The 27,149-nt window shown below is 34.6% G+C and overlaps 1 protein-coding gene across 2 annotated transcripts in view; it reads left to right on the top strand.

Moving 5' to 3' along the window:
- Positions 1 to 26,912, top strand: part of LOC119193391 — a 40,464-nt gene extending 13,552 nt beyond the window's left edge. The window contains exons 1-2 of one of the 2 annotated variants that reach the window (XR_005113941.1): positions 718 to 1,094; positions 25,953 to 26,912. Coding sequence is in view for 1 of the 2 variants with exons in the window: in XM_037446982.1 (XP_037302879.1) it covers positions 25,953 to 26,371 (419 nt within the window). In the remaining variant the exon portion in view is untranslated. Of the gene's footprint in view, positions 1 to 717; positions 1,095 to 25,952 lie in introns of those variants that run through there. The other variant, XM_037446982.1, reaches the window with a different exon arrangement.
- The last annotated feature ends 237 nt before the right edge of the window (positions 26,913 to 27,149 follow it).

Genomic DNA, 27,149 nt, shown 5'->3' with positions numbered 1-27,149 from the left:
TTAATTACAAGGTCACGGATTTTCGGCGGCTTAAAACAAAGGACGCTCGGCGAAGTGTTTTGAAACGAAGCGTCAAAGGACTTAGTTGTCTGGTTAACGATACTTTTCTTATAGTGTTTGAACAGCTTAAAAACAGAAACACATGATTCAGTACATGCGCAGTGGCGGCGGCGCAAGTCAATATCCTCCCACCCCAGCGCCGACGCGCCGCCATCACGCAGTCCCCGTTTGAGACGGAATGCCACAAACGGATAAGTTTTATATTCATGTTATTGTGCTGACGCTGTCTTTTTTGGCTCACTAAACATCATATTGAGATCGGAAATTTAATTTATCGCATTAAATGTTTTTTTTACTAGCTAGGTTTTGTTTTTAAGACATAATTTATTTCATTACGTTTTAAAAGTTCGAAGTCATCGAGACGAAAATGGGTCACTTTTGATATTAGGTATGACATTCAGTGTAGTGTCAAATAAAAATATAACATCTATTTGAGAATTCTTAGAAAGTGTCAGTATTTAAATTGTTTATAACGTTAAATCTTGCCAAATACCAACCACCAAAAACATATGCACTATTATAGCTGTATTAAACAAAATAAGTTCTCAAATAAAAAAAAAGCGGTTCAGTTCGTGTCGAGCGTTGGTCGAAAATTGAGTGTTTTGAGTTGTACGGTACGCGCGGAAGGCTCTAGTTAGTTGTGAGTTCGTCCGCCAGAGTGGCAGAGATCTCGAACCAGCTGGCCGGTTTGACATTACTCGGCGTACGTCAAGCGGGCCGGCTGCCGACCGGCGCATTCCTCGCTCACGTGTTCATCACAATATAATGCTTGGATTAATATCGTATACTTTCATCCGTAACTTTTGTATCACTCGCCAAACTTACGAATGACAGTGAACGCCGAACGGCGACCCAAACAACTATTTATATTACGTTTTTGTTTGTTTCGCTTTATAAAATAGTTCGATTTCGTTGTGTTGCTCGTGTGAAAAGTATACGTATTGTGTGCGTGCGAGAACTGTTTTGTGATATTTTTGTTCAGTTTCGTTTTGAGTTTTGGACTTGAAGTTTCAACAGTTTACGAGTAATAACACGTAAGTTTGTTGATATTATTCCTTTAGCAGCTAAACTCGCTCGATGCTTGAAAGTGAATCTTGTTTGCTTCTGCAGGAATTCAACTCCTACTCATCTAAAACTTGATATTCCTGAATACATTATAGATCCTCTTGCATAATAACCCTTTCAATTTATAGCGGGTACCTGCGTAAGCATATTGTTAATTTAAAAAGTTGTCATCTGTCAATGTTCATTCACAGACGATCGCTCGAGACCGCGCGGTCGCACGATTTTAAGAACATGCCTACATTTGAGATCTCATGCCGCGCAAATTCGCAACTACATCACTTTTTTATGACAATGAAATTGTTCGACTTTGATTAATAGGGACCTAAGAGAAGACGTGAGAGGTTTCTAGATTTAGGTCTAATCAAAAATATCCCGAGAGATTAGAGGAGGTAATAAATCATGCAATATAATCAGTAATGCATACGAACCCTAAGGGTACGTAAAACGATCTGCGCATATTATGAATTTAGTCCGTACGCAGGTTGAATTCCAAGTTATACCTATACTTATTAAGGATTTAGGTGAAATCTATATAGATTTTAATTAAGATATCGTTGACATATTTACTGTGGAAGCTCGTGTCTCATTCAGACATTAAGTTTTCTAATTATTTACACTTATAATACAGTGGAGACTCAACTAACCGCGCTGTTATAAGATTTGGATAAAAAAATCCGGATAAGTAATGCAGAGTTTATGCAGAAACACTATGTTATACATATTGATTATTATATACAAGCTTTCGATCGCCTCCGCCCGTGTTATTGACCATTCCTGACATAAAGGGGGTATTGTAGTTTAGTATTAAGTAGTGGAAGAATTTGCAGAATTGGTTAAGTAGTTTAAAGTTTCATCTGGTTTCATCCGCAGTTGGCAATTTGGATAAGCGCGAACTCGTAAATCTATGGTTCAGATAGTCGAGTCTCCTCTGTAACTAAATTAAGGAATATTTAGTACTGATTTTTAATCCGGAAAATGTTTACTGGCAACGTAAACAAAATTATACAATCCCACAGACTAACAGCTAAGCAGTCAATCATAAAACGACCCCTTTTTTGTCCACCCCTCTTTTGAAATATTGTCCATGGTAATTTTTATAAACGATAAGGCATTTTTATTCTCTATGGTAATAGCCTTAAAGGTTGAATAAACGACCGCTTAGACTATCTTAAGAGGTCAAAAGCGCGGTCCCTTCGCGTACTCTGACCTGCTAAATCCTCTTATATATTGTAATCGTTTACCAGTGAAGGTTCACTCGAGCGTGCCTCTAAAAGCAGAGGGTTTTAAGACTACTTAGACTTCTAGTATTGATTGGCCCGACAAAGGAAGTGGTCTCTTCGAAACTCTTTCAAGCGAAATATGGGAAAATGTTCTTTAGTTGATACAAAAGTCCTGCGATACCGAACTAACCTAAAGGAATGATTTTTTGCAATGAGTATTAGTTCAATTAGTTAATAAATTAGTAATAATAATTAATTAGTAGAACTGTAAATTCGTTGATTGGTGAGACGCAATATGCGACAATTGCTTTTTGGATGTGGGCAAATATATTTTTTCAAAGCATTTTCATACACACACATTATCTCCAAGGTGCAGAGGCCCAAATTTCAGACGTCGCGCCAGGTTGATATTAAATATAAAAACCCAATATCACTTCCCGACGCGCTGCAGTCATTCGGTAATACAACTACTCTACCGAGGCAATGCCATATTTCATAAAGCAGAAAAACGGCTAATAAAAAAGGCCTACGCAATTTTAAGTAACTACCTAAGCCACGATGCAAAATTGGGGTGTATTTTGCTCCGGGAATCTCACTGGCCATTCTAAATTCACGTAAATTTTGGTGAAACTGTAGTACTCACTTCGGTAATACCAATACAGACACCATTCATGTAGATAAAATGGTCTACATACTCCGCTAAAATTAAGCCCCAATACAGCTTCAAATATATAGCATACGAATGATTCACGCATATTGATAAATGGAGCGGCTTTCAGCGATTGCTCTGCTAATTATAACGTGCTAATCAGACAGATTGTAATGCAGTTATTTCCTTCTGGTATACATGGTTCGGTAATTGCAATCGGATGAATTGTAAATTAGAATTAACACTGCTTGCCGGATTTATAAAGCGATCATCGGAATGGTTAATGTTTTGGGAAGAAAGAGATACAATAGGTCCGAATTAGTTGCATTTTTGTTAACAGCATAAATAATCTTACTTAACTAAGATGGTACGCTGTTTACGAACATTTTATGTGCTGGCTATAAAGTTGCATTTTGTGCAGTCTGAGATTGTAGAATTCAATGAACCTTTACCTCGCAAACTATTACTCCTTGAAATACCGCATCTACGATTCTTTTAGAATCGGCGATGTTCTTACTTATTAAGAATAACACAATATCTACGATTTTAAGACCAAAAAGCCTCGTAAATCGAATTGCAATTTGCAACATAATTTAGTGATAAAGAAAAACTGCATATCAAATTAATTTTACTCAGTTTTGGTCAGTTTTATTTGCGTATGTGGTCGCGTAGTTCCTAATTTAATAGTTCCTCAATACTCCACTAACATTAAATGTCAATCGACGCGCGTGAAATTTTTACGGCCACTTCGAATCTCGGCCAAAACTAAAAATTCGAACTTAAATATTTTAAGCATTGAAATTCTCATAATATTAATCGTTTATTCGTTTCCTTACGATTTTTCTATTCATCGGATCGTAAATTGTAATATGATTGAGAGTAGTAAACATTTCTGTTTCAATCAGAGCCCCTTTGAAGAAAACTATTTGACCGATTTATGAAGTTACACAAGATATTTCCGCCAAGTCGCCGTTCAGTGATAAATTTATTTTCGAGCCATTGAGAAATGCAGTTTCCATTTTGTTTGCTAGCCGAAGTCATGACATATGAACCAGCTCAACGAGCTATGCGGAATACGATAAAAGTTTAAAATGTTTCTTTTGCTATTTTCTGTTTCGTAGGAAGATTGATTTTATTGTTAGTATGCTGAACTTTTTTGACTGTAGTATGTCCACTAATCTTTGCGGTCTAAATTCTGTGAATTGTAATTTTGCCGTTCTATACAAGAATAACTTCGCTCTACTTCTTATGAGTATAAAAGCGAGGGGAGTAAACTAACCAACACATTTTTAATTGAGGAAAATCCTGTCATTTGACAGTCGCCCTTATAAAGGGTAAAAGGGTTTGCCGGGTTTATAGATTAAAAACCCGATAATTCTTGTCTCCAACGACATCTTCAGAGATTATTGTTGTTCATCTTCATAACGATTGACCATCACATGGTAAAGTTACCAATATCTGTAGACTGCTTCAATTGTTATTTATCTATATTAGCTAGCAAAGCTTGCAGTTATTATATAGGCATTGCATTGGTGCCTATGAGAGTGTAATCTAACCCTCGCGTCATGGAATGCAATGTTTATAGTAGGATTGTAGGACGCTCGACAGCGGCGAGTAATTTTGCTCTCCCAGTATCTTTATACCATAACTTAATATTCTGTATGGATGTCAACATAATAATTTAAGTGGTAATTGTCGCGTTTGTTCTAGTTTATAATGTATTCTGTATTATAGCTAGTATAATAACGGTGGAGTTTGCAATTCAACACCACTTTCTCAAAATAGCAAACGTTGTTCAATGTTGTACATAGTGGAATCGTTGCAAAATAGAAATGGACGCGCATATCAACCACCAGACGAGAAAACTATTCGTCACGTTATTCAGTTGTATGAAAATGTTAGAGTATTTCGGAGTTTTGGAGGTACTCCGTAAAGTATATGAACACTAATTTAACTATTAAGCGCCTTTGCCCCGATTCTCGGATTGGTAGACTGACCTGCAATCAGAGTACCCATGTTAGGCCATGTTTGCTCCGTCCCATGATGTGAAAGGTGGTGAGTCTATCGCCATATCGGGCACAAATTCCAAACTCCCAGCTGAAACCGAATAGAAAAACCGAATACTGCCCGACCCGGGTATCAAACTCGACCTCACCAGCAGTCGTACCGTAAGACAATTATGCCACAGAGGCAGTTAGTTACATATTTGATATATAATTCCATTAAATAAACATACCGCATTCAATATTCATTTTTCTAATAGCCTACCGCATTACGCTGATGGAACGAATGCTTTAACCTTTACCCGATAATGTTATATTGTACTCGTATATTTTAAAGAGGTCACATTTCAAAATAATTCGAAACATTTGGCGCAGAGGTATCCGTTGCTATTTACGAATGGAATCCGTTAATGAAATATTTCCTGATCCTTTATGTTTCTATTAAAAATTCTATTGATAAATAGGTAAAGAAGTTAAGTATTTCGTATTAAATTATGGAAAATACCTTGAATAGGCTTCTTGTTGCTAAATATATTATATTTATTGGATATTTAAATGTTTCTGAGTATACGTTGGTAGTAAGGAAGTATTAGTTTCCGCATGTAGTATTGTAATAGTGTGAATCAACTATGGAAGATCGTTTGCTCTTACATAGAATTCGTTGCTATCCATAGCTTTAATTTGTTTCTGTGTCTTCTTATTTTCGACGAGACGGCAAAGTGGCCTCACTGCACCGGGTGGTAAATGAAGAGATGCCCAAAAACATGCTGACTGACAAGAGATAAACATCAGCGATTTTTTTATATTTTTCTTTTTCAATCAACGGGCGATTGCAATATATTGTACGTGTTTTAATATCAATACAATAGCGACAATTAGCATTTCTTTTCGAGATTTAAATCGTAAAATAATAAAATGCTTAGTTTGTGCCTTGAAGTTTGCAACCAAATCTAACAATTTCTTATCTACCACAAAAAGAATCTCTGTGAAAACTAGTTTCAATTAGCTCAACGTCTCATTATATAAGCTAATTTTATTCAACTTGTCTGGTCAAAGACATCTACACACAATGTTCCTATAAAACGTTAAGTAAACGAGAAATGTTCTGTGCTCGAAGTTCTGTAAAGACCTTGGTAACGAGCAGTTTAACGCTCCACCACTAACAATGCAGACAGCACCTAAGTACTTTCTGTGTGCATAAATTCAGATCACAACTTGCTCGATTCACAACAGTTTAAAACTTTAAGATATACACTACGCAGAGACCTTTTTAGAACTTAGAAGTACACAATATCGATGTTGGTTCTTCGATATCGATTCTGCACAATGTATCAAAAGTTGATATTAAATTCTTGTGTTTAGTTGGAATCGCAACGATTTGTAAAACGTTATAAATTCTACAAATGATTATCGGTGCTGAGAATTCTTTCCTTTTGAATTAAATTTGAAATTTTGAAATACGAAAATCGATTTCATTCCAAGAATCGTTTTCCAGTTAATCGGTTTTAGATATACGAGCACTTAACCGCTGTTTAACCGTACATGCATTAGCGGTAACTTTTACTTTGGCAGAGTCATTGAAAACTTTGTGCGGTTAAGTTCTCGCAACATCGGACGGTTGTTTGATAAATGGCTTAATAGTTCTTCGGAGAAACGTACAAGTGGGTTTTCTGTTTGTTTTCTTAATGTGTTGGAAATTGGTGTTAAGCGATTAATCTATCACTCGAATGATGCTGAAAGAATTGATGACTTTCATCGACAAATTTGAATTCTTTACTTATTTCATTACAAGGATGAACAACTTCTTGACTATAATTTATAATATTATTTTTTTCGTTACTAAAATAAATGTTAGATCATAGATTAGTAGAATTATATGTAATGAAACTACTATAAAAAATAAATGTACTGACACTCTGGTCTGATATGTCGTGTATTGACAAGACGTATTTTATTTCGCATTACCTATGTAAATTTCTGATTTCATCTATTTAAAGTAACATTTATCCATAAATGTAGTACTTCAGTCGGAATAAAACACTATTTCGGATTTTATCGTAGTTTTTAAATTATAATTTTCTTCTTTCTTTCGAAGACTGCAGCCTTCACGGTAACGGAACAGACTTAGGTTTATTCGCGATAACATAAAACATTATAATATGTATATTAATTATTCTACACAAACAAAGATTCTACGCCAACTCAAAGCCAAGAAACGCCAGCGCAACCGAGCACTGAATAGTAATTACAAACGGACCCTCTACCTTCCCCTTCTCTCGCAACACGGCTGGTCATCGGAAAGCGAGAGTTAAACGACCACAACCCTCCAACTAAATCAACCAAGATAATATGTACATACTTCAGTGTAAATTCAATAAAATCAGTTTTGCCTTTCGCTGTGAAGAGCTTTAACATTAATTTATAAACACTAACAAAAACTCAAAAGCAATTTTAACTAATACGAGTTGGTACATTGCAAGCACCATTAACTACCCAACATCAAATTTTAATATCAATACAAACGACTCAATAAATTAGACGGTTATAATTCCATTACGAGTACTGTGTTACTCTATACCGTCTTGTAAGTCGATTCCTCGGGCATTCTACGGCGTAATGTAATATCAAGCTAATCGAATTCGAAGAGGTCAATGACAATATAAACTAGATGCTATACAAGATCTTTATACAATATATTAGCTAATTTGAAATGCACACGAAACAAAACGCACTGTTTACACCACGAACCGGATTCTCTCGTGTGATAAAAACACCAGTATTGTATTCATATTATACGAATTAATTACGGCAACGGTATACGTAACAGTTAGATTAAATAATTATAACATTTATTTCGGTTATAGAATGGTTGGAACATTTTAAGAGTAGACGCGCACGGGCGGTTAAATGTTAAATGATTCTTTTCAATTCATGATAAGGCTATATTCCGTAGTTCACATATTTTTATGACAATTTTTTACGTAAGCTTTTACGTGTAGTGAGCTACGATTTGACGTATGATAAATCAAGCTGTTTTTTACCGCCCGTACATGACTTTAAGGAAGTTATTTTCTTCAAATGCTACTAATTTTGACTACAAGTAGTACCTGTTACTTATGATTATTCTTTGCAAATCGCTAAATGTTACTATTTTTGTCCCTGTTTAATAAGACCTATTGTTTCTTTTACAACTTTATAAGTATGCCTTCCCTTAAATCACGACAGTATCGAGATATAAACAAAAAATGCCGTTATTCTATACAGAACTAAAATGTTTTAGCTAACAAAATATTCACTTCAAAATACAAATAAAGGAAACCTTATAAAATTAGATTTTGTGGAGAGAGAAAAAAATAAAGAATCGCGTTTATTTTTGGAGCGAATTGCTAGATTCTTTGACGTGTAGTGTCCCGATCTACTTTCCTGTCCAATCACTTTTCAATTGTTCGATTTAGAGCATCCACGACAAGGCCGTTGGTTTTGGCAATCTCTTTCGAGCCTGGTCTTTTATGGAGACAATAAAAATGTTAGCTTTTCTTCACAAAATAACAGAGCTTCAAAAATTTATAGAAATCAATTTTATATTGTTTCAAATAGTTTTCATGCGGATTCAAAGCATTTCAATTTTACTGCCAGATATCGGAAATATTTACATATTTGCTAAACAATGTCACGTATGAATGAAACATGAGAAATATTTGCGAATATTCGGCTGCACATTGATTTATTTTATAATAAATTGTTTTGCAAACGACTCTCCCGGAATTACCTACACTATTAACAAATTCAACATCGAATATAAATTATAATCATTCGAATATTTCGATTAATCAGCGTAATAATAGTTTGCGTATTTTCGCTCTCCCTCGGGAAATATGAACATGTAATTATTACATCGTAAAACATTATTTTAGTAATACTGTATTTTGTGTGAATTCATGCATACTTCGGGAACATTGCAACTTGGAAATCACGGCACGACAGAGTTCGTGACATGGCACATAAACTCCTGAAATGATGGTGACTGGCACATGGTCTCATTTAAAAAACAAGACACTATTTTGGTAAAAATGAATTGTGTCGTGTTTAGTTTGGTTACACAAAGCTCTGGTAACATAACGTTTTGACGTAAGAAAGATAAGATAGTGAATGTCCTCTATTCTTTTAAGTTTAGGTGCTAGCAGTGAAGATGTTTTTAAAGTAAATATCGGATCGATCAGTCTTAATTAATTTCAAATCCTTAACTTAGAATTTTAGTAGACCGATCGTGTAATCTGTATGATTCATACTGTTTCTCTTCTATTTTGCAATTTTCTCTGAGGTAACTTCAATCGAAGACCAGCGAGCGAATTTTAAACGTTGAATCTTTATTTCGCGTGTGAAGCCTCGGATATACTTTGAAAATAAAAAAAAACTGGTTCCAGTATAAATCTCTTAAAAATGGCATTAACCTTGACAAAAACAAAGACTAAAAACATAGTTTTACAAAATTCGTACGCTTCCGTTAAAAAACGAACCCAGATGTCGGCAACAATTTTTTTGATAAAACCACATGAGAGAGCGGCGCGGCATCGCGTTAGCTTAAAATGTTAATTAGTTCTTTATTTGTTTGTGCTGTTGACAAGTTAATAGCCGCATTCTATGCACGAGACAGTTTTAGCTCCGGGCTCGAGGAAATGACTCACCGCCGACTGTTAATAAATCTATAAAATTGGAGAGGATGATGTGTGTACATTGATTTGGAAATGCGTTAATTAATTACTGTCATTCTTATGTTAGCACTAAATTATTTAAAATTACTTAAAATCAATAAACAATGAGAGACGGAAGACTTATTCTACACATGTAATTAAGCTTTGTATTATTATGTTCACCATGAAAACCTCAATAATTATATTTTTTACAGCCTTTAATTGCCGCATCAAACAAATATTATTAAATCTTAATAATATTTGCACATTTTATGAATACTATAATTACACAGAAAAAAAAGTAATAGTTAGTTTTACGAAGCAACTTCTTTTGCAAATACTTATACGGTTAGATTCAACAAATGCACACAAGCACAGGCAGTTAGATTATAAATAAGACATCAAGACTTTCTCGCAGATGAAACAACGGATGAATGCTAGTAATAAAGAAGATAACGCTATAATTAGAAGCAAGCGATAAGTGCAGACGAAAGCTTCGAGCGAGATGTAAACTGGATCATAAATATTGTAGAAACGTATTTGTTTGGCATCGGACGAAGATAACCGTTGCTAGATATAGGCTGAGAGCTAAAAGCAAACTACGACTTAACAAGTCCAAGGCAAAAAATAGCTGCAAATTACGTTTTTAAAATTTGGCAATATTTTTTTACGGAATAATGTTTATTAATATTTTGTTTTTTAAAAATGCATCGCTTATTTATTAGGATTAGTGCTTTCTGTTTTATGGCTCTGATCTTTAAGGTTTATTATTATTTTTCAATTTAAACGTTAAAAGAACTAAGCGGTGAAGAATTTTTGAGCTATCAGATTTATTTACACTGCGTATTAGGGTTGCCACTCGTCCTAGTTAATTTGAACAATATATATTTTTAGAAGAAGACATTAACAATATCTCAACTAAGTTCTTATCGGTTTTTCTATCCCGAATCATTCATCATCAGTCAATAATATGAACACTTAAAATGGACTTAGACATAAAGTACGCCTTCACAAATTACTCCATTGCGGTGTTTTTGTGAACAATACTAAACAGTTTTCATTATTAATTCAATAAAATAAAATAATAGCGTAACCTTTGATAGTTGACGTTACTTGTATATTGTTGAATTATTACAACCGTAATTGTCTCTGTATTACTTATTTCGAGCCTTCTCAATGCCAGTCTGAACATTTCAGCGCCGTATCGAAGCGTTTCTCAGTAATGGTGTTTGTACAGCCGTGTGATATTGGAATTCTCAGACTTTCTGAATTGATATTGCTAGGTTTATAAGGCGTAAATCAAGTGTTAGTAATAATTGGAGTAAATATATTAGGTTTGAAATCGTCACCTACAGCGTATGCCAAATTTCAAATTAGTTTGAATTTCTGTACTAGAGTACGATGCATTTCAGACACTAAATAATGTAACTACACATAGATTCACAGCCGCCCATATTATAAGTACGAGATTAATAGATGGAACCAAACTGATCTGTGTCACGATTAATCTGAGAACTGTGTATTCAAATTTTATTACGCGTCTAATATATTTTAATATGCAACTGAATGAGGAAACGAGCATACACGTATATAGCCTGTAATTGTTTTAAATTTCTCTGCCCACAAAGTATAATGTAGCACAGGACATCATATGATGTTTGTTTACTGGAATTGCGTCTTCCCGTACTGCGCACCGACTCGGTATGAGAGTGAGTAATGAACTTGACAGTGGCGTTATTATTGCCTGCTTGTAGGTGGGCGATGCATTCCGCCGCCAGCACCGCTATAAATACCTATCACGATGTGACACGCGTAGGGCTGCGCAATAATTTCCAGTCTATTTCCAGAAGAAAATGTTTTACGACTCATAGTCTCTTCAGAATCAGTTACTGTTGTTTTCGACCGGCTGCAATTGTCCTGAGCGAGTAAATGAGGATGATGGGAGGCATAACAGAGGTTTAAAGGCTGAATTATCTAAATTCAAGTATACAAAAGATTTAATGTAGCCGTAATAAGCCGTACGGAGTACCTTTACTTCTTAACGTATAAAATGCAGGTTGAAGTGTGGCTAACATAACCTAGTATTTTTTAGTTTAATAGCTTTGTGAGTGACAATGTACTCGATTCGATAGTAGGGCACTTATCCGCTTCGACAGCGACCGCGAGCATACACACGGTAAAAACCCACAATGAGTAATCGTGAATCGCTTGTCGGAACAGTTACATTAAACATGTCGAAAAAGCGATTCCAACTATCGAATGACTCTCCACTCGTCTCGTTAAAATTCACCAAGATAAAAGAAAACACCTAGTCCATCATACCTTGAAATTGACATAAACATTCATCGAATTTGCAATTGGATACTCTGTGTATTTCTTTTGACGCCGTCCCAAAATTAACATAAAAAAGGAAATTTTATCCAAAACAAATTTAAGTAAGTGCCTCAATAAAGCACAGGCAGCCCTGCCCCGCCTCCCACGCCCCGCGCGCCTCAAGTTACGTCCTTCGGGACCCGAGTTAGAACAACATTCATCCTTATCGGAATCTGTCGATAAAAAAAAATATATGACGGCATGCTCGGGTCCAGGCTTCACTAAAATAGGTTAGGGTGTCGGACTTTTGAGGCCGTTTTCTATTTTGGGAATTTAAGGATTTCGGACCTTGAATGTCTAGATTGTTTATGACTTTGGATATAAATTACTCAATATGTTTTGGTCTACTATACAACTAACGCGTTGGCCATATTTTTCAATATCTTCGTAATTCACATATAGGTGAATCATAGTATAATTGATAACTGTCATGGAGAATTAACACAGGTAATTACATTTTTGTATTTAAAAAACATAACTAGATAAAAATACATAGTTCGATAGGATCTTTGACTAGTTTCTGCATTTTATATAGTTTTTACAAAACAACTAGGACAGATAAAGATTTCTTTTTTATAAAAAAAATCATTTTCATGCAGACACAAAGGAACCGTTTCATTTCATTCTTATGTTATTTGAAAATAGCTCTCCAGTAAATCTTACCCTCTTTATTACAGAGAAGACGGACGGAAACTAGTTCTAGTGTTTTTTGCTGATAAAACCTTGTTTTTGTGATCTATTACTAGCATTGCAGTCGCGGCTGGTCTGAGAGTTAAATGTTTTTCATGATTTTCGTGTGGTCAGCTTGGATTTATACAGATTTCACTTGTCATTCTAAATAAACAACACTAACAAATTAACATTAATAACCGTGTTTTTTTATCCATAGAAGTCTAGGCATTGTAAATCCTTATATGTTTAAAAATTGCTTCCACAACGCATCGAAGCTATTGTTTTCAGACTGCTGGAGATGAATTGTGGATCTAACTTGCCGGTTAAAACATTGAAGACGACTGTCATTCGAATTTCGAACACAAAATAAAAATCACAAATACTTTAAACCCCATTTATATGTTTCCGTAAATACGTAAGTGACCAAAATGGCTAAAAAGATTTACGGTAATTACTGACATTCCAATTTCTAACGAAATCAAATTAGTTAAAAAAAAAATTACTCTTCACGAATCAGTGAAAATAATTCTATAAATAATTCGAATTTGAAAAGCGAACGGTGTTGTGCATTCAGTATACCAGTTTGATATCGTATTGCTTATTGAATCAAAAGTCGTGCCAGGGCGGTGTTGGCACCCTCGTTCCGCTGGCACAACCAGGCACCACTAGCCGAGTCGAAATACATAAATTTTAAAATATTTACAAGCAAATGTTTTGTTTTTTAATTTTGAGTCAATAGATAATATAGCAACGTAAACGTAGTTTTTGTCTGGGGATGTCGAGTTTATGTTCAAACTTCAAACATAAACTCTTATTTTACAATATTAATTATTATATTCGCAATAACTACAGATTATAATTTTTCATTAGGTCCAACCAAAGATAATAATTAATGATGCAATAGTCGCGACGTGACGTGACAATATTTATTTTCTGATAGGTTGCCTGCCCAGCCGAATATTTCCGGAAACGCCCGATGTCATCGGCTAGGGTAGCGGCGCGTAACATCGGCTAATAAACATCATTTTTCATATAATTTCTTATTTTTCAATTATTTTTATAATCAGAACAACAGTTTCGGATATGAATTTGTAAAGAAAAACAACGTCTTTACCAATTAACAGAAATCTTTTTACAATTTATTTTTATACAAAAATTGCAAATTATATTTAAATTGTCGTAGGTAATTTGTGTTTTCGGCACTACCACACAGTTCTCATTATAAACTAAATCCTCTGTAGTTACGACGCGTGGACTGCGGAACCATAATACACAATGCCACGTTTCTCTTCATCGCAATATATCTCCCGTACTAGAAATTCCGCAATTCCTTTGTACAAGTACGTTAGTACTATAATGAATTGTATTGTAGACCGTCCGTGCCTTCGTGAATTTGTTCATTGTAATATTTTGACGATTTTTTTATCGACAAAATGCCATTATTCGCGATGTTTTAAGAAGGAAAACAATATTTTAAATAGTTTCCCTACGTTAGTGACCCACAAGATAATTGACAACCTTAACAAAGCTTGAGTCCAGATTACTATTTCCAGCCGTGTCAAAAAAATCGTAGGCATCTAATAATTTGCGTCATTCGTAATGAGTATTTCCTCACTTTCACTTGAATTAAAATTATCGATCAGCGAGAGATATCTCTCGATGTTCTACATAATTATGCTGGCCAGTTCATTTTATTTTTAATTTTCCGCATAAACGGCCTTATGTTATGGATATTAAGGTAACGAGACCAAAACGAATTCTATTTTTAAATCAGTTCAGATTTTCAATTGTAAACCCAATCATGCCATGCAAACAAAAACACCAGAACAATCCTAATTATGATAAGGATGTTTTGAAGGCTAAAAGACAATGCCAGCAATTTCATAGCCGAGCAAGCTAAATATAAAACAATAGAGCCCGTCGCAATCGTACAAACACCGGACGGTCGTTAGGAACAGAAAGAAATAGATTAGAAAACATCGTACCATTAATTAAGGGCTTTTAAACAAGGCCTCGCGATTCCTGAATATTCATAAGGCCAAATGGGAAAACGCTGTTTTACACTTTTGTCTAAATAATTTGTCTTCGTAGATCTAATTTACTTTGGTGTTTGTCGTCGCGTCTTTATCGTTGACATTGCGATTAAATTTCTATTACGAATGTGCAGTATGTTTCTCGATACCACTTCAGGACTTAAGTATTTATTTCTAGCAAGTCGATAACTTGAAACTGGCGATACATCAATAAATGATACAAAATATATGGTCTGATAATGCCCTAAAGTTTCAAATACGGAATTTCTCAACGCGTCTACATGGATTTTAGTATCTACCAAGTAAGATATCAAAAGCATAAAATGTATGCTTGATACGTATTTAATCATCTTCCAAATGCCTTGAAAATTGCGGAATATCCCCGATCACCGATCATGATTGGAGACATAACAAGCGGGAAAATGGAAGCCGCGTTTATTAATCCGTTTACGTGAAACGATTTTAGCAAAATATCAAAGATGGCGGGCATTTTAAAATGGTAGTATGAAACCGGGAGAAATTTTGTTACTAATGTTTTTAGCTTTGTATTTTTGAAGGTTGATATGTGTTTGTTGTTACGCCAAGATATTCAACTTATAGTTTTACCACGTTTTGTTTGTAATTTCCAGGTAATCCTTCATAGTAAGTTTTGGTGGAATTCTTGTGCCTGTCTGGATTTGAAACTATGTAGGGTTAAAAAAAATGATAATTCTCATTAACATAATGAATAAGAAAATTCTCAAACTTTTTATTTATTTATTTTATATTTATTCCTTTCTTAGAACTTAAACATTTACTATGAAGTTATATCTTGATATGATGGTATCTCTGGAGTTCAATGGCATAAAGTAAACGTTTTGTAATCCAAACAGTCACATAAATAAATCATAAAATAAACACTCGACATAACAAATCCCTTAGTTCATAACTGCATACAAAGATAAATAGACATCATAATTGCATTAGAAAGATAAACATCTTTATCAAAGTCTACAGGTGATACGTTATCAATGTTTGTATCTGGTTTGATTGATTAGGTGCGCTAGCTTCTACGCACAGATTAGCTTCTGGTGTTTAATTATAAACGGGCTTGATTAACGGGCCCGGTAAAATGAACACACTACACCTGATGACAAGAGAAATGGAATCCAATAGAATGTCAACTGACGAGAGATGATTACACCCTGACAGTCGACACAATTATGCCGGCCTGTTGGAACCGGATGAACACAGGCTGATCCCAGAAAACGACACACTTACGTGAGCCACTATGGCGGGTTTTACCACCTTGTGTACGGTGGTCGCTATCCGGACGGATATAAAATATATCCTACCACCAGCGTGATACCACCATAACGATTTATTAATATTGATAATTGCTTATAATAAAACAGAAATCTGAGAATTTATTCGTGGTACATCAAATGAATAGCTGAACTAATTTTTGTAAACGTTTCACTCTAATTGACATTATATTTTTTACATTTCTAACTTATAAACATAATTTTATGCATTGTATTTGTGTGTTATATTAGTAACATCTCACCCTTTTACACATATCCAAATACTAGGTAGGTACTACTTACTGACTCTTTTCTTTTATGACTATTATAATGTCTTTACAAAGGTCATCTTTACATTCTTTGAATAATATCGTTAAGAAATTATATTATTACAAACAATAAATCATCGCCAAATGACTTTCCATTCCATTTGAATTATTTTATCTCGCAATTTATACTGTTATAATTAATTGAACTGCCAAACACAGCAAATTCGATGACAATGTTGAATTTACGTGACCAATTCACGTGCAATGTACCGTAATTGTATTATTCATTTCCATAAAAAGCCTCTTGGTAAATTAAAATACGGTTTAAAACCTTTGCAACCCTAATTGACGTGATACGAAAGCATAAGTAATGCTAATTCTTCGTCAATTTAGAAATTCATTTATTCGAATTTATGTTCATTCCGGATTTACTTTACGATTGCCATTAAAGGGTTGAGCTGGAATAAGACTGGCGAATGATGCCAATGTATAAACGCTTTTAACCCTTCTGGCTGTAAAAGCGTCGCCTTAATTTCTCTTGAAAAACTTTAATAATACCGGCGTGAAGAAACTTGGACAATTGTGAAAATATTAATGAAATGTTTAATTCACGTCCGCAGTTTAATATTTTAACCGTTGAATGGATTGGTAATTACAGGACAGAAAAGTCACAAAATTAAAAATATATCAGTAATTCTAAGTATACGTCAAAGTTAATACCTTAGAGCAGCGGTCGGCAACACGAGGCCCGCGAACGTTCTGTTTGTGGCCCGTGATTGTTTTGTAATAAGGCTTAAACATCAAAATAAATGTATTAAATTAAGAGTAAGCGAGTCTAAAGCAGGGTTTCTAGGTTTAATGTTATGCGTATGGCCCGCCTTTATTTAATTTTGCCGCCTTGTGGCCACTGCCTACCAAAAGGTTGCCGACCGCTGCCTTACAATATAGTATATAGTTTCCGTTTTTTTGATACTGGAATATTTTAAAATTATTTATATCATACATTTGTTTATTATTACTCTCATTACGTGTTTTCACTTTATTTTATAATACACCAGCCTCCATCCTCTCTACACCACCCCAAGGTTGGCTGAGTGAGAATGCCCATAGCATTAAGTCCGCCTGTATACTATGTGTACAAAGTGTAAATAAATAAATAAATATTCAAAAGAAATCTCTGTTATTCCAAAAAGAAAAGAACATCACAATCTAGAGGTAAGAAAGAAACGCTCACCGTATCGTAAAGTTGCCAAGTGTCGTAGCTCCGGCGGCTCATTCCAGTCGACTCTTAATTGTCTACGAGAGATTTCATTGCGCCCCAAATCTACGGTCGCATTCCGGGCCCTGTTAAATAAATCCTTAAAAGTGCCCTTGCGTCGAACGTTCTGGATGTCAGATTAAATTTCCAGTGCGTTTCCTAACTTTAGATTGTAGCTTTAACACGATTCGTTTAATTATTTTTTTATTTGATTAAGTTTACCATTGATAGTTTACTTATGTTTAAATATCGAAGCCGTCTATTAAGTTGTGGGTACAAAATGAAACACGAAGTATTGATACGATAAAGAATATTCTATTATAGAAATACGCATAAACCAAGTAGTATTTGTACGATATCCTTCGTGAAGAAATGAAATGAAAATGTGTTAAAAAAAAACACATATACCTAAAAAGATGGTATCTATGTTACAATTTTGTTACGATCTATGCACTCTGCGTCTATAAATCAAATGACACACTCCATCAGAGTGTCAATCTAAAATAACAATAAATAATGAAAACTAAGTCAATAGTAATTCTGTTATTGCTGCTTGTAAATCCTTAATTCCACAAAGCGAACGGACAAAGCAAATCCCTACTGAGATTAGCGACTGTTCACCCGAACACAGTAAACGAATTTATCGCTGTCGCAAAAATACATTTAAATTTTATAAAAGGGTATACGTTATGAAATGTCTTTGTGTCTATAGTTATTTAAATGCCCTTTACGAAATTCCGAGAACTTACCTGAATTAGGACAATATTGGAATAAATAATATCGCAACACGAACGTCTAAACACGGCACAACGTTTCTTTAGAACAATAGCAAGGACGGATCCGCTGCATTAGTGACACAAAAAGGTCATTGTTACGCATCATTACCCAATAACCACGTCCCTGTATTCACGGCGAAACGAAAAAATGATGTATACAAAACGTGGCTCGACGTCAAAAAACTGTGGGAACGATGCTATCGTTGTTGCAATCGCGTTGACAAACTTTGAGTTTCAAACAAATCTCGGATACAATGTTCGCGCCGAAACTGTTGAGCCATTTCTATTCGTATTTGTTGTTTGATTCCTTTTGATCCTTTGGAATGGCTATGTAAGTAACTTTTTTAAAGCCAATTCTAGTTCTTTGAAATTCTGTTGTCAATCCTAAATCTGCTATACGTACATGTAAATTACGTAAAATAAGGAACAATGGAAACAATGTGGTCTAATTAAAGTCTCACAACAATAATTCTAGAAGGGACGCCAGTTTTCAAAAACAGGGAGCTCGCTGACGAATTGTAAAAAAATACCAAAACGTTTACATCCTTGCAAACGTTGCATCCATAAACACAGTAATAAAAATCAAATCAGGTCAATTACCCTTTTACACGAGCAAAGTCCTCGATTTAGCACCCTCAACGCATGTTTATTGGCGTGGGAGGCGGAATCAATAATTTGCCAGCAAGTTTTTGAATAAACAATGCACATAACCCCGTTCTATTTATGCTCACGAGAAAGATCGACGGTGTAGCGGAAGGCCCATTGTGTGCGTTTTTGTTGCGTTTGTTTCGCTACGTGATTCAACAAAATGGTACATAGGACCGGGAACTGTGACGCTAGCACACGGGTTAAACGGACGTGTTTGAATGAATTGTATATTTCACTAGCTATTTTGTTCTAGAACTAAAACTGCAACGAAATCAGTATATTCGTTTAGGAACTCAATGCGTCGTAGATTAAACATTTTAGTAAGTACCTATTATTTATAGGAATACTTGGACGGAGCTTCTCATACGAAAATTGTATATATTGTGCTCAAACTTCTACTGCTGTTTTGTCTGTTTGCCACTACGCATGATGTACAATTATGTAGTCTGCTTCGAAAAACGTTGAAGGTAGTTCTATAATAGATACGAAAAGTTTTAAAATTAATGTCAAGCGCCGTGTACTGCCATTTAGTAATTCATTGTTGAATTGTATTAAGTTCTATTGTTCATCTGTTTTTACCACCAGGCGATCGTCATTTTATATATAAAATAATAACATAATAGATTATTGCAAACAAATGAGGATAACGCAAAAACTGTCACCGTGTGCTGAATGAGAAAAAATTAAATTAAATTAAAAAAAACTTTATACGTAACACCGAAATCAAACCAGTTTTCAGAATTTATCGCGGTTTTTTATATTATATTTTAAAATTTTGTATAATTGTAAAATCTGTGTAGATATTGTAACGTTGACTTTTCGGACGAAACACCTCAGTTCTACAAAAAATATAATATAAAACAATCGCAATCAAATTCGAAAATTAATGTTTATGCGATCTCTAATATTTGTGTAAACATAAATAATCATTATTCATACGTAACATTGCTCTAATATACAATTATGAAGTGGTGAAGTAATTAGAGAAAGTTACGCGACCACGTTTTATTATATGATATAAGTTATTAACGAGGTAATCAGTGATGAAACTTGCGTGTCATTGCTATAACAGCTTCTAATGCACTCTGTAATTTAACATCATTAATAGATTCCCATATTTATATTATGGATAAAAATTGCAGTGAAAGTACAGAAAGTTGACTATCATCAAAATTATGATTGTTTATCCCTGCACCACCCTAAGGTCGACTGGTAGAAATGCCTCTAGCAAGTCCGCCTGTATACTTCTCTGCATTTAAAGTGTGTAACTAAATAAGGATATTATTATAAATTTTAAAATATATAATACAACTAGCGACCCGCCCCGGCTTCGCACGGATGCAATACTGATACTAAATACGCTACAGAAAAATAATGATAATTAACGACATCACATTAGAAACCTCAAAAATAACAGTATTTCTCCACTATTTAATGGACGTTATTCTTCATATAAACCTTACTCTTGAATCACTCTATCTATTAAAAAAAACGCATCAAAATCCGTTGCGTAGTTATAAAGATTTAAGCATACAAAGGGATATAGGTACAGAGAAAGCGACTTTGTTTTATACTATGTAGTGATGTAGTGACTAATGATAAGATATCCATGTGATGATATAGCACCATATTATAACAGAACTATAGTTGTAGAATAATACATAAGCCTTCAATAACTTAAATAAATGATGCGTGACGAAAGAACATTATAAATTAGAGATTCTATACATAAAATATTCGCTATCAATTTGTTCTTATAGGGGAAGTAATGTAATTTATACTTCTTAAAACTGATTTATTCCTTCCAAAGAAACCTGCATTAATATTAAAAATAGATAAGGTCAATTATTACTTGGTTTTATCAAAATAATTATTGCTGAAAAAAACGGGGACAAAGACAATGGTACGGATAAGTCAGTAATTGAATCAAATTATAACGCAAAATTTATTTAGCTTTTGAAACTTCAAATAACACGTATGACCAGTGAACTATGACGTAATTTGATAAACACGCTGATTGTTAACGAAATAAGCATGATTCAGTGGTTTCACTCGCGGAATGTCTCAATTGAGGGCTAGACGGCTAATATAAACTGAAATGTAGGATAGAGTTAGGAAACTGTTGATTGTCACTTATTACTTAATTGTTGAGACGCTTTGCTGGTCCTTTTTACTCCATACATACATAGTATCACGCCTCTATCCCCTAGGCGTGGGCAGAGACTACGGATTTCCACTTTGCACGATTCTGGCATACTTCTCGCGCTTCCTCCACCTTAATTTATCTTTACATGCATTCCTGCCGGTTCCGGGTACTTTTGACCTGGCCTTTACTGAGAATGTCAGATATCTGACATTCGAAGGTTTGGTGCGGTCGACCGTTACCGGCTCTTCCATCCACATTCGCCTTATAAACCTTCTTTGTCAGTCTCTTATCATCCATCCTCTCCAAATGCCCAAACCACCTTAGCATACCATTCTCAATTTTTGTAAGTACATCCTCTGTCACTCCACACATATCCATGACCGTATTTCCTTTTTACTGGCGTATTTTATTTTTTTATTTACGTTCTTTTAGGATACCGAAGCAATTAGGTATGATTTTTTATGTTCTTACGTTTAAAACATTTTATTCAGACTATTTAGATAGGCACTTACTCTCCACAGTTAAAAGCTTTGGGAATATATAAGTCCCTTAAGTCAACGTCCAAATAAGAAGTAGCTGTCGAATAAGGGCTGACAGTCTAGGTATATTGCAAAAATCGGTACAAGCTAAGAATATTTTTTTAATGTTCGACAAGCCCCAGGGATTTTATTAAGTGAATTTTTCCATAGACCAAGGCCTGTTATCTGTAACTGTCTATATTAACGTATAGAATACTTAATGATTACTTATGTTTACGCGAATGTTAAACATTGAAATAAAACTATTTTATGGATTTTATAGCGGTTTTTATATTTGCTAAAATCAGTTCTTAAAAAAAATATGTAATATAAATTTTGTATACTTGTAACATATAACTTTGACTTGAGAAAATTATAATAGGTATAAGAAGCCGCAATAAAATCCATAAAGTAGTTTTATTGAAAATCTACAGAATACTCTGCACGTCCTAAATGTTTATGTACTTCACCACTAACATAAATATGGATAGACTTAATAAACACGCAACGAGACGAGGAAGTATTTCAAATTCATAACGTATTTATAGTTTTCAAACGGCCATATGAATATATCACGTTTAATAGCGTCTATAAATTTTCAAAAGCTGGGCTGTATCTAGGCATAAAGGTATATGCGGTGGCATTTGCGGCGACGGCCGTTAATGAACTTCCAACAGTTTGGTGAAAGATTCATTAAATCTTCGGAAGTGCGCGGGCCAGCTCACAACACACTCGTTAAATTCTCGATATTTTCCAACTAAAATACAGCAATTATATATAGATTTTTTTTTAAAGAAAGGTTTACAGTTCTAGATAATATAGAGATTTTGTTGAGTTTCCAAATTAAACTCAAATAAAGGGAAACATTTTACATGTAAATAAAACACATTTAGTATCGCCTTTGTTGTCTGAGGTTTTTCTCATGAAACAATGAATTGTTTCCGCTTATTTTTTTTAATATACCGGAATGTATTATATAATACCTTCTATTTTGTAATATAGCTTGGAGTATTTGTATTACAAAAGAACAATGTTTTCAAAACATTAACTTTTGCACGCGGCTGCGCACGTGTGAGAATTTTTCCGGGATAAAACTCCTGCTATAAATTTTCTGGGGTCTAAGACTATCTCCATACCAAATTTCATCGAAATCCATCTGTCAAGTTTTTGAGTTTTTAGCGTTCAGACGGACGAACGCGCTATTGGGGAGATGTTTTATAATAATTTGCATATGCAAGGATCTACTATTAAACATTATGATAGAATTTGGAAACTACACACACGTCTTCTGACTTGGCTTGTTATTTCACAATTGAGGCCACGGCGTAAGATAGTCTCAAAGGCACCTAGAGACTTAGGCTTTTAGCTATTGAACGCAGACGCCCTCCTGGGAGCCAAACTTTAGCGCAGCACCACACGCCGTATAGGCGCAACTACGCTCAAAGAAGATCCAGCCCGTCTTAAGTACGAAGACAAATAAGCCTCTTTGTCCATTAATTTTTAATTTAGCGGCCATATTTCACGTTAGATCTTTTAATCTTCATAATTGTCCAATTTATGTCTTATTTAGAACATTACGGCCAACTGAGGAAAGTAATAAAGTGAGATCCAACTACACTGTTGCCGTGTTTGTTTATTTAAACATTTTATAAGCCATTATTCTTTTATTGACGCCGAGCAATGAAGCCAGCTATTGTGAGATCAAACGAGAACTTTGTTGAAGACAATATTGCAACGTAAAATACATTAATATTTAGGATAATGTTCGGTTTTTTGGTGTGGCGGGAGTCTATAAGAATATATTTTGTTTATAAGAATATATAAGACTAGCTTTTGCCCGCGGCTCCGCCCGCGTTATACAGTTTTTCAGGCTAAAGTTTTCCGTTATAAAAGTAGTAGTTTCCCGGGAGCCTCTCAAACTGTCTCCATACCAAATTTCATCTTAATACGTTGGGTAGTTTTGAGTTTAACACGTTCAGGCAGATAGATGCAGCGGGGACTTTGTTTTATAATATATTTTTTAGAACTTTTAAGAGGAATAATCCCGTCATACATCATTGTTGCATAACTTTAACCGTTTACGCAGCGCACGCAACGGAAGCTCTCAAAACTAATAATTTTTCCCCGTTTTTGCAACATGTTTCATTACTGCTCCGCTCCGATTGGTCATAGCGTGATGATATATAGCCTATAGCACTCCAGGAACAAAGGGCTATCCAACACAAAAAGATTTTTTCAGTTCAAACACGGTAGTTCCTGAGATTAGCCATTACTGCTCCGCTCCTATTAGTCATAGCGTGATGATATATAGCCTATAGCACTCCAGGAACAAAGTGCTATCCAACACAAAAATATTTTTTTCAGATCGATCTGATAGTTCCTGAGATTAGCCATTACTGCTCCGCTCTTATTGGTCATAGCGTGATGATATATACCCCATAGTACTCCACGAACAAAGAACTATCCAACACAAAAATAATTTTTCAGTTTGAACCGGTAGTTCCTGAGATTAGCCATTACTGCTCCGCTCCTATTGGTCATAGCGTGATGATATATAGCCTATAGCACTACACTAATAAAGAGCTATCCAACACAAAAGAATTTTTCAGTTCGAACCGGTAGTTCCTGAGATTAGTCATTACTGCTCCGCTCCTATTGGTCATAGCGTGATGATATATAGCCTATAGCACTCCACGAATAAAGGGCTATCCAACACAAAAATAATTTTTCAGTTTGGACCGGTAGTTCCTGAGATTAGCCATTACTGCCCCGCTCCTATTGGGTATAGCGTGATGATATATAGCCTATAGCACTCCACGAACAAAGGGCTATCCAACGCAAAAAGAATTTTTCAATTTGGACTGGTAGTTCCTGAGATTAGCGCGTTCAAACAAACAAACAAACAAACAAACAAACAAACAAACAAACAAACAAACTCTTCAGCTTTATATAATAGTATAGATATATCCGCAGCAAAGTCCATAAATATGTACTGGTTTCGCAATAATTAGTTAAAAGTTATTAAGGATGTAAATACGAAAACAAAAACATTGTGTGATGAAAAAAAGATAAATTGTTTCAGTTTTGTATCCAGTGAGATATTAATTTATTGGATGGATAACTTTTATCTGATTGAAAAATCAGCCTCACAGATACAAGTGCCAAGATCAGTTATTGCCAGAGTTTTTAATTACTAAATAGTTGGCTTCGAATGTGTGCTCAATGTTGTATTGAAAACTGAACATCGATTCAGTTCTTTATATCATTCTAATAATAATAACGACGCATTTTAGTTGCTGGCTGTTTTATGTAATGAGGCAAAGATTGACCCAAATTCTTGCTATTTTATAAGCATTTTTGGGGAGTAATGATTTTAACATAACCTTAAATTTTCTTATTTCATGCAACCAAGGCTTAAATTAGCTAATTAAAACTTGTCTTTAAAAAAACTTGTGTTTGTTTAGGTACTTTAGCTTTGTCTATTTCTTTCTCCAACATATTGTTTAATGTATTCAACCCTGATGTAACTAGAACCCTATTCTAGCTAAAACAATTATTAGGTATTATGAGATTTATCATCTTATCACTAAATTAGAATGTTTCTTATTGATATGCGCAGTATAATGTTACGTTGTGCCTGACAATAAAAATAAAAACTTCACTATGTTGTGGTAAAATATGAAACTAATTTTTCGTATTGACAACGTCAACTGAGAGGTCCGGTCACCTCCTCATAAAGTTGTGCAAAAAACAATCAATATATTTATTTTATTACGACAATCACCTTTATTTTAAAAATATGTTTTATTTTTTACTTCCTCCTATTACGAGCAATCTTAAACAATTAGATTTCCATTAAAAATACATTTCAGACTGTACGTGATAATTTAAAGTTAATTGCTTCATTATTAAACCAAATGAGAACAAAAATAATACCTACTTTATACTATGAGAAATTGTCTTAGTTAAAGTTTTAACTTAATAATAAGTATTGCGTAACTTCAAATGTCAACATGATGACAACTTGCGAATGGATTTTAGCAGTAAACATTTAACGTATGAAAAGTTGTTTTTTAATTGTTCAGATGTTTAAAAGCGGTATGACAATTTTGTCAAATAATGTTATGCTAATCATAATTATTTCTACCAGTTGTCATGTGTCGTCAAACAGATGTATTTTTCCATGACATTGGCCAATATTAAAATGGCATATTCCTTCAAGTGATAACTAATAATGACTTATTTACTACCAAGTGACTTTGGACTTTAATAACTCATTTCTTTCCAGATCCGAGCAACTGTCAACCCCATAGCAATCGTACGTCGCCAGACGAGTGGCGCGATGCGGTCGGCGGGGCCCACGTGAGGTCCCGCCTCGACATGGGCTCTAACATCAGCCAGCACTCCGCGAAGGGTCTCAAAGGCCGACGCGCCAGGTCCAGCGGCGATCTTTGCAATGGCGATACCAAAAGCCAGACCGAATCGTCCGTTTGTGGCTCCGTGGTCGGAGATGTTATGGGCTGGAACCGGTCCTTGCCAAACCATTTAGACGGGAACCGTCATCTGGCTGATTACAGTCGAGTCAACAACAATTATGGTGATTTTGGAACTTATAATCGGTGTCATCCTAAAGGTGGCCGCGGTCTACGGTACCGAGTGAGCAAATCTGGTAAGTCTTTTTGCTTTGTGATTCTAACTACAGAGTGACACCACTGAATCTGAATTAAGTAAAACGTAGTCGAAGTCTAATAATCGAAATTTTATAATATTGCTGTAAGTAATGCCGTAGAATCGATAGCAACGTCTACATTTCGAGATATAGGCTTGATCTAGAGACCTTGATGTTTTGTTTCTTGATGACCCTTACATACGTCATCACTGTTTTAGTTCGTTACTACTCATAGGCATGACCTGTCATCAATATCTTTATGGGTACGTATCCATGCTGACAACATTTTATGTTACCATAAGTCATAGCGTGCGGATATATTGTCATGATTTATGTGAAAAGGTTCCTGACAAAAACAAACTTCGTATTGATTTATACACGCTTCTGTGGAAAGATTGAATTGAAAAGGGTTTCAACATAATCATTTATTTTGATCTATATCTGATATAGCTTCTGTTTGGTTTAGGGTTTTGGAATATTAATAGAAATCTTTGATGGAATTTAAATAGATTTCGATAAGATTATAAAAGTAAAACTCCTAGAAGTGTCTTTAATATCAAAACTCTGATATAACCTACGCGTAATACCGAAATGTCAAGCTATTTTTAAAATTAAACGATTATTTACTTATCTGTGTGATGTTGTAGGTAAAATAAAGAAATCAAACTGACATAATTTGTATGAATATCTTTCTGGAAAATACTATTGCACTAAGTACCACCCAATTTCAATGCAACATTCGTCTACTATAAAATATGTGTTTACGTTTACAACATTGGCTGCTTAAGGTCAATAGAAACAACTGATCTTGGCAAA

This window comes from Manduca sexta, unplaced genomic scaffold, assembly GCF_014839805.1.
Source record: "Manduca sexta isolate Smith_Timp_Sample1 unplaced genomic scaffold, JHU_Msex_v1.0 HiC_scaffold_47, whole genome shotgun sequence".
Lineage (NCBI taxonomy): Eukaryota > Metazoa > Arthropoda > Insecta > Lepidoptera > Sphingidae > Manduca > Manduca sexta.
The sequence above is the reverse complement of the archived record's forward strand: the minus strand, read 5'-3'. Positions and strand labels throughout refer to the sequence as shown.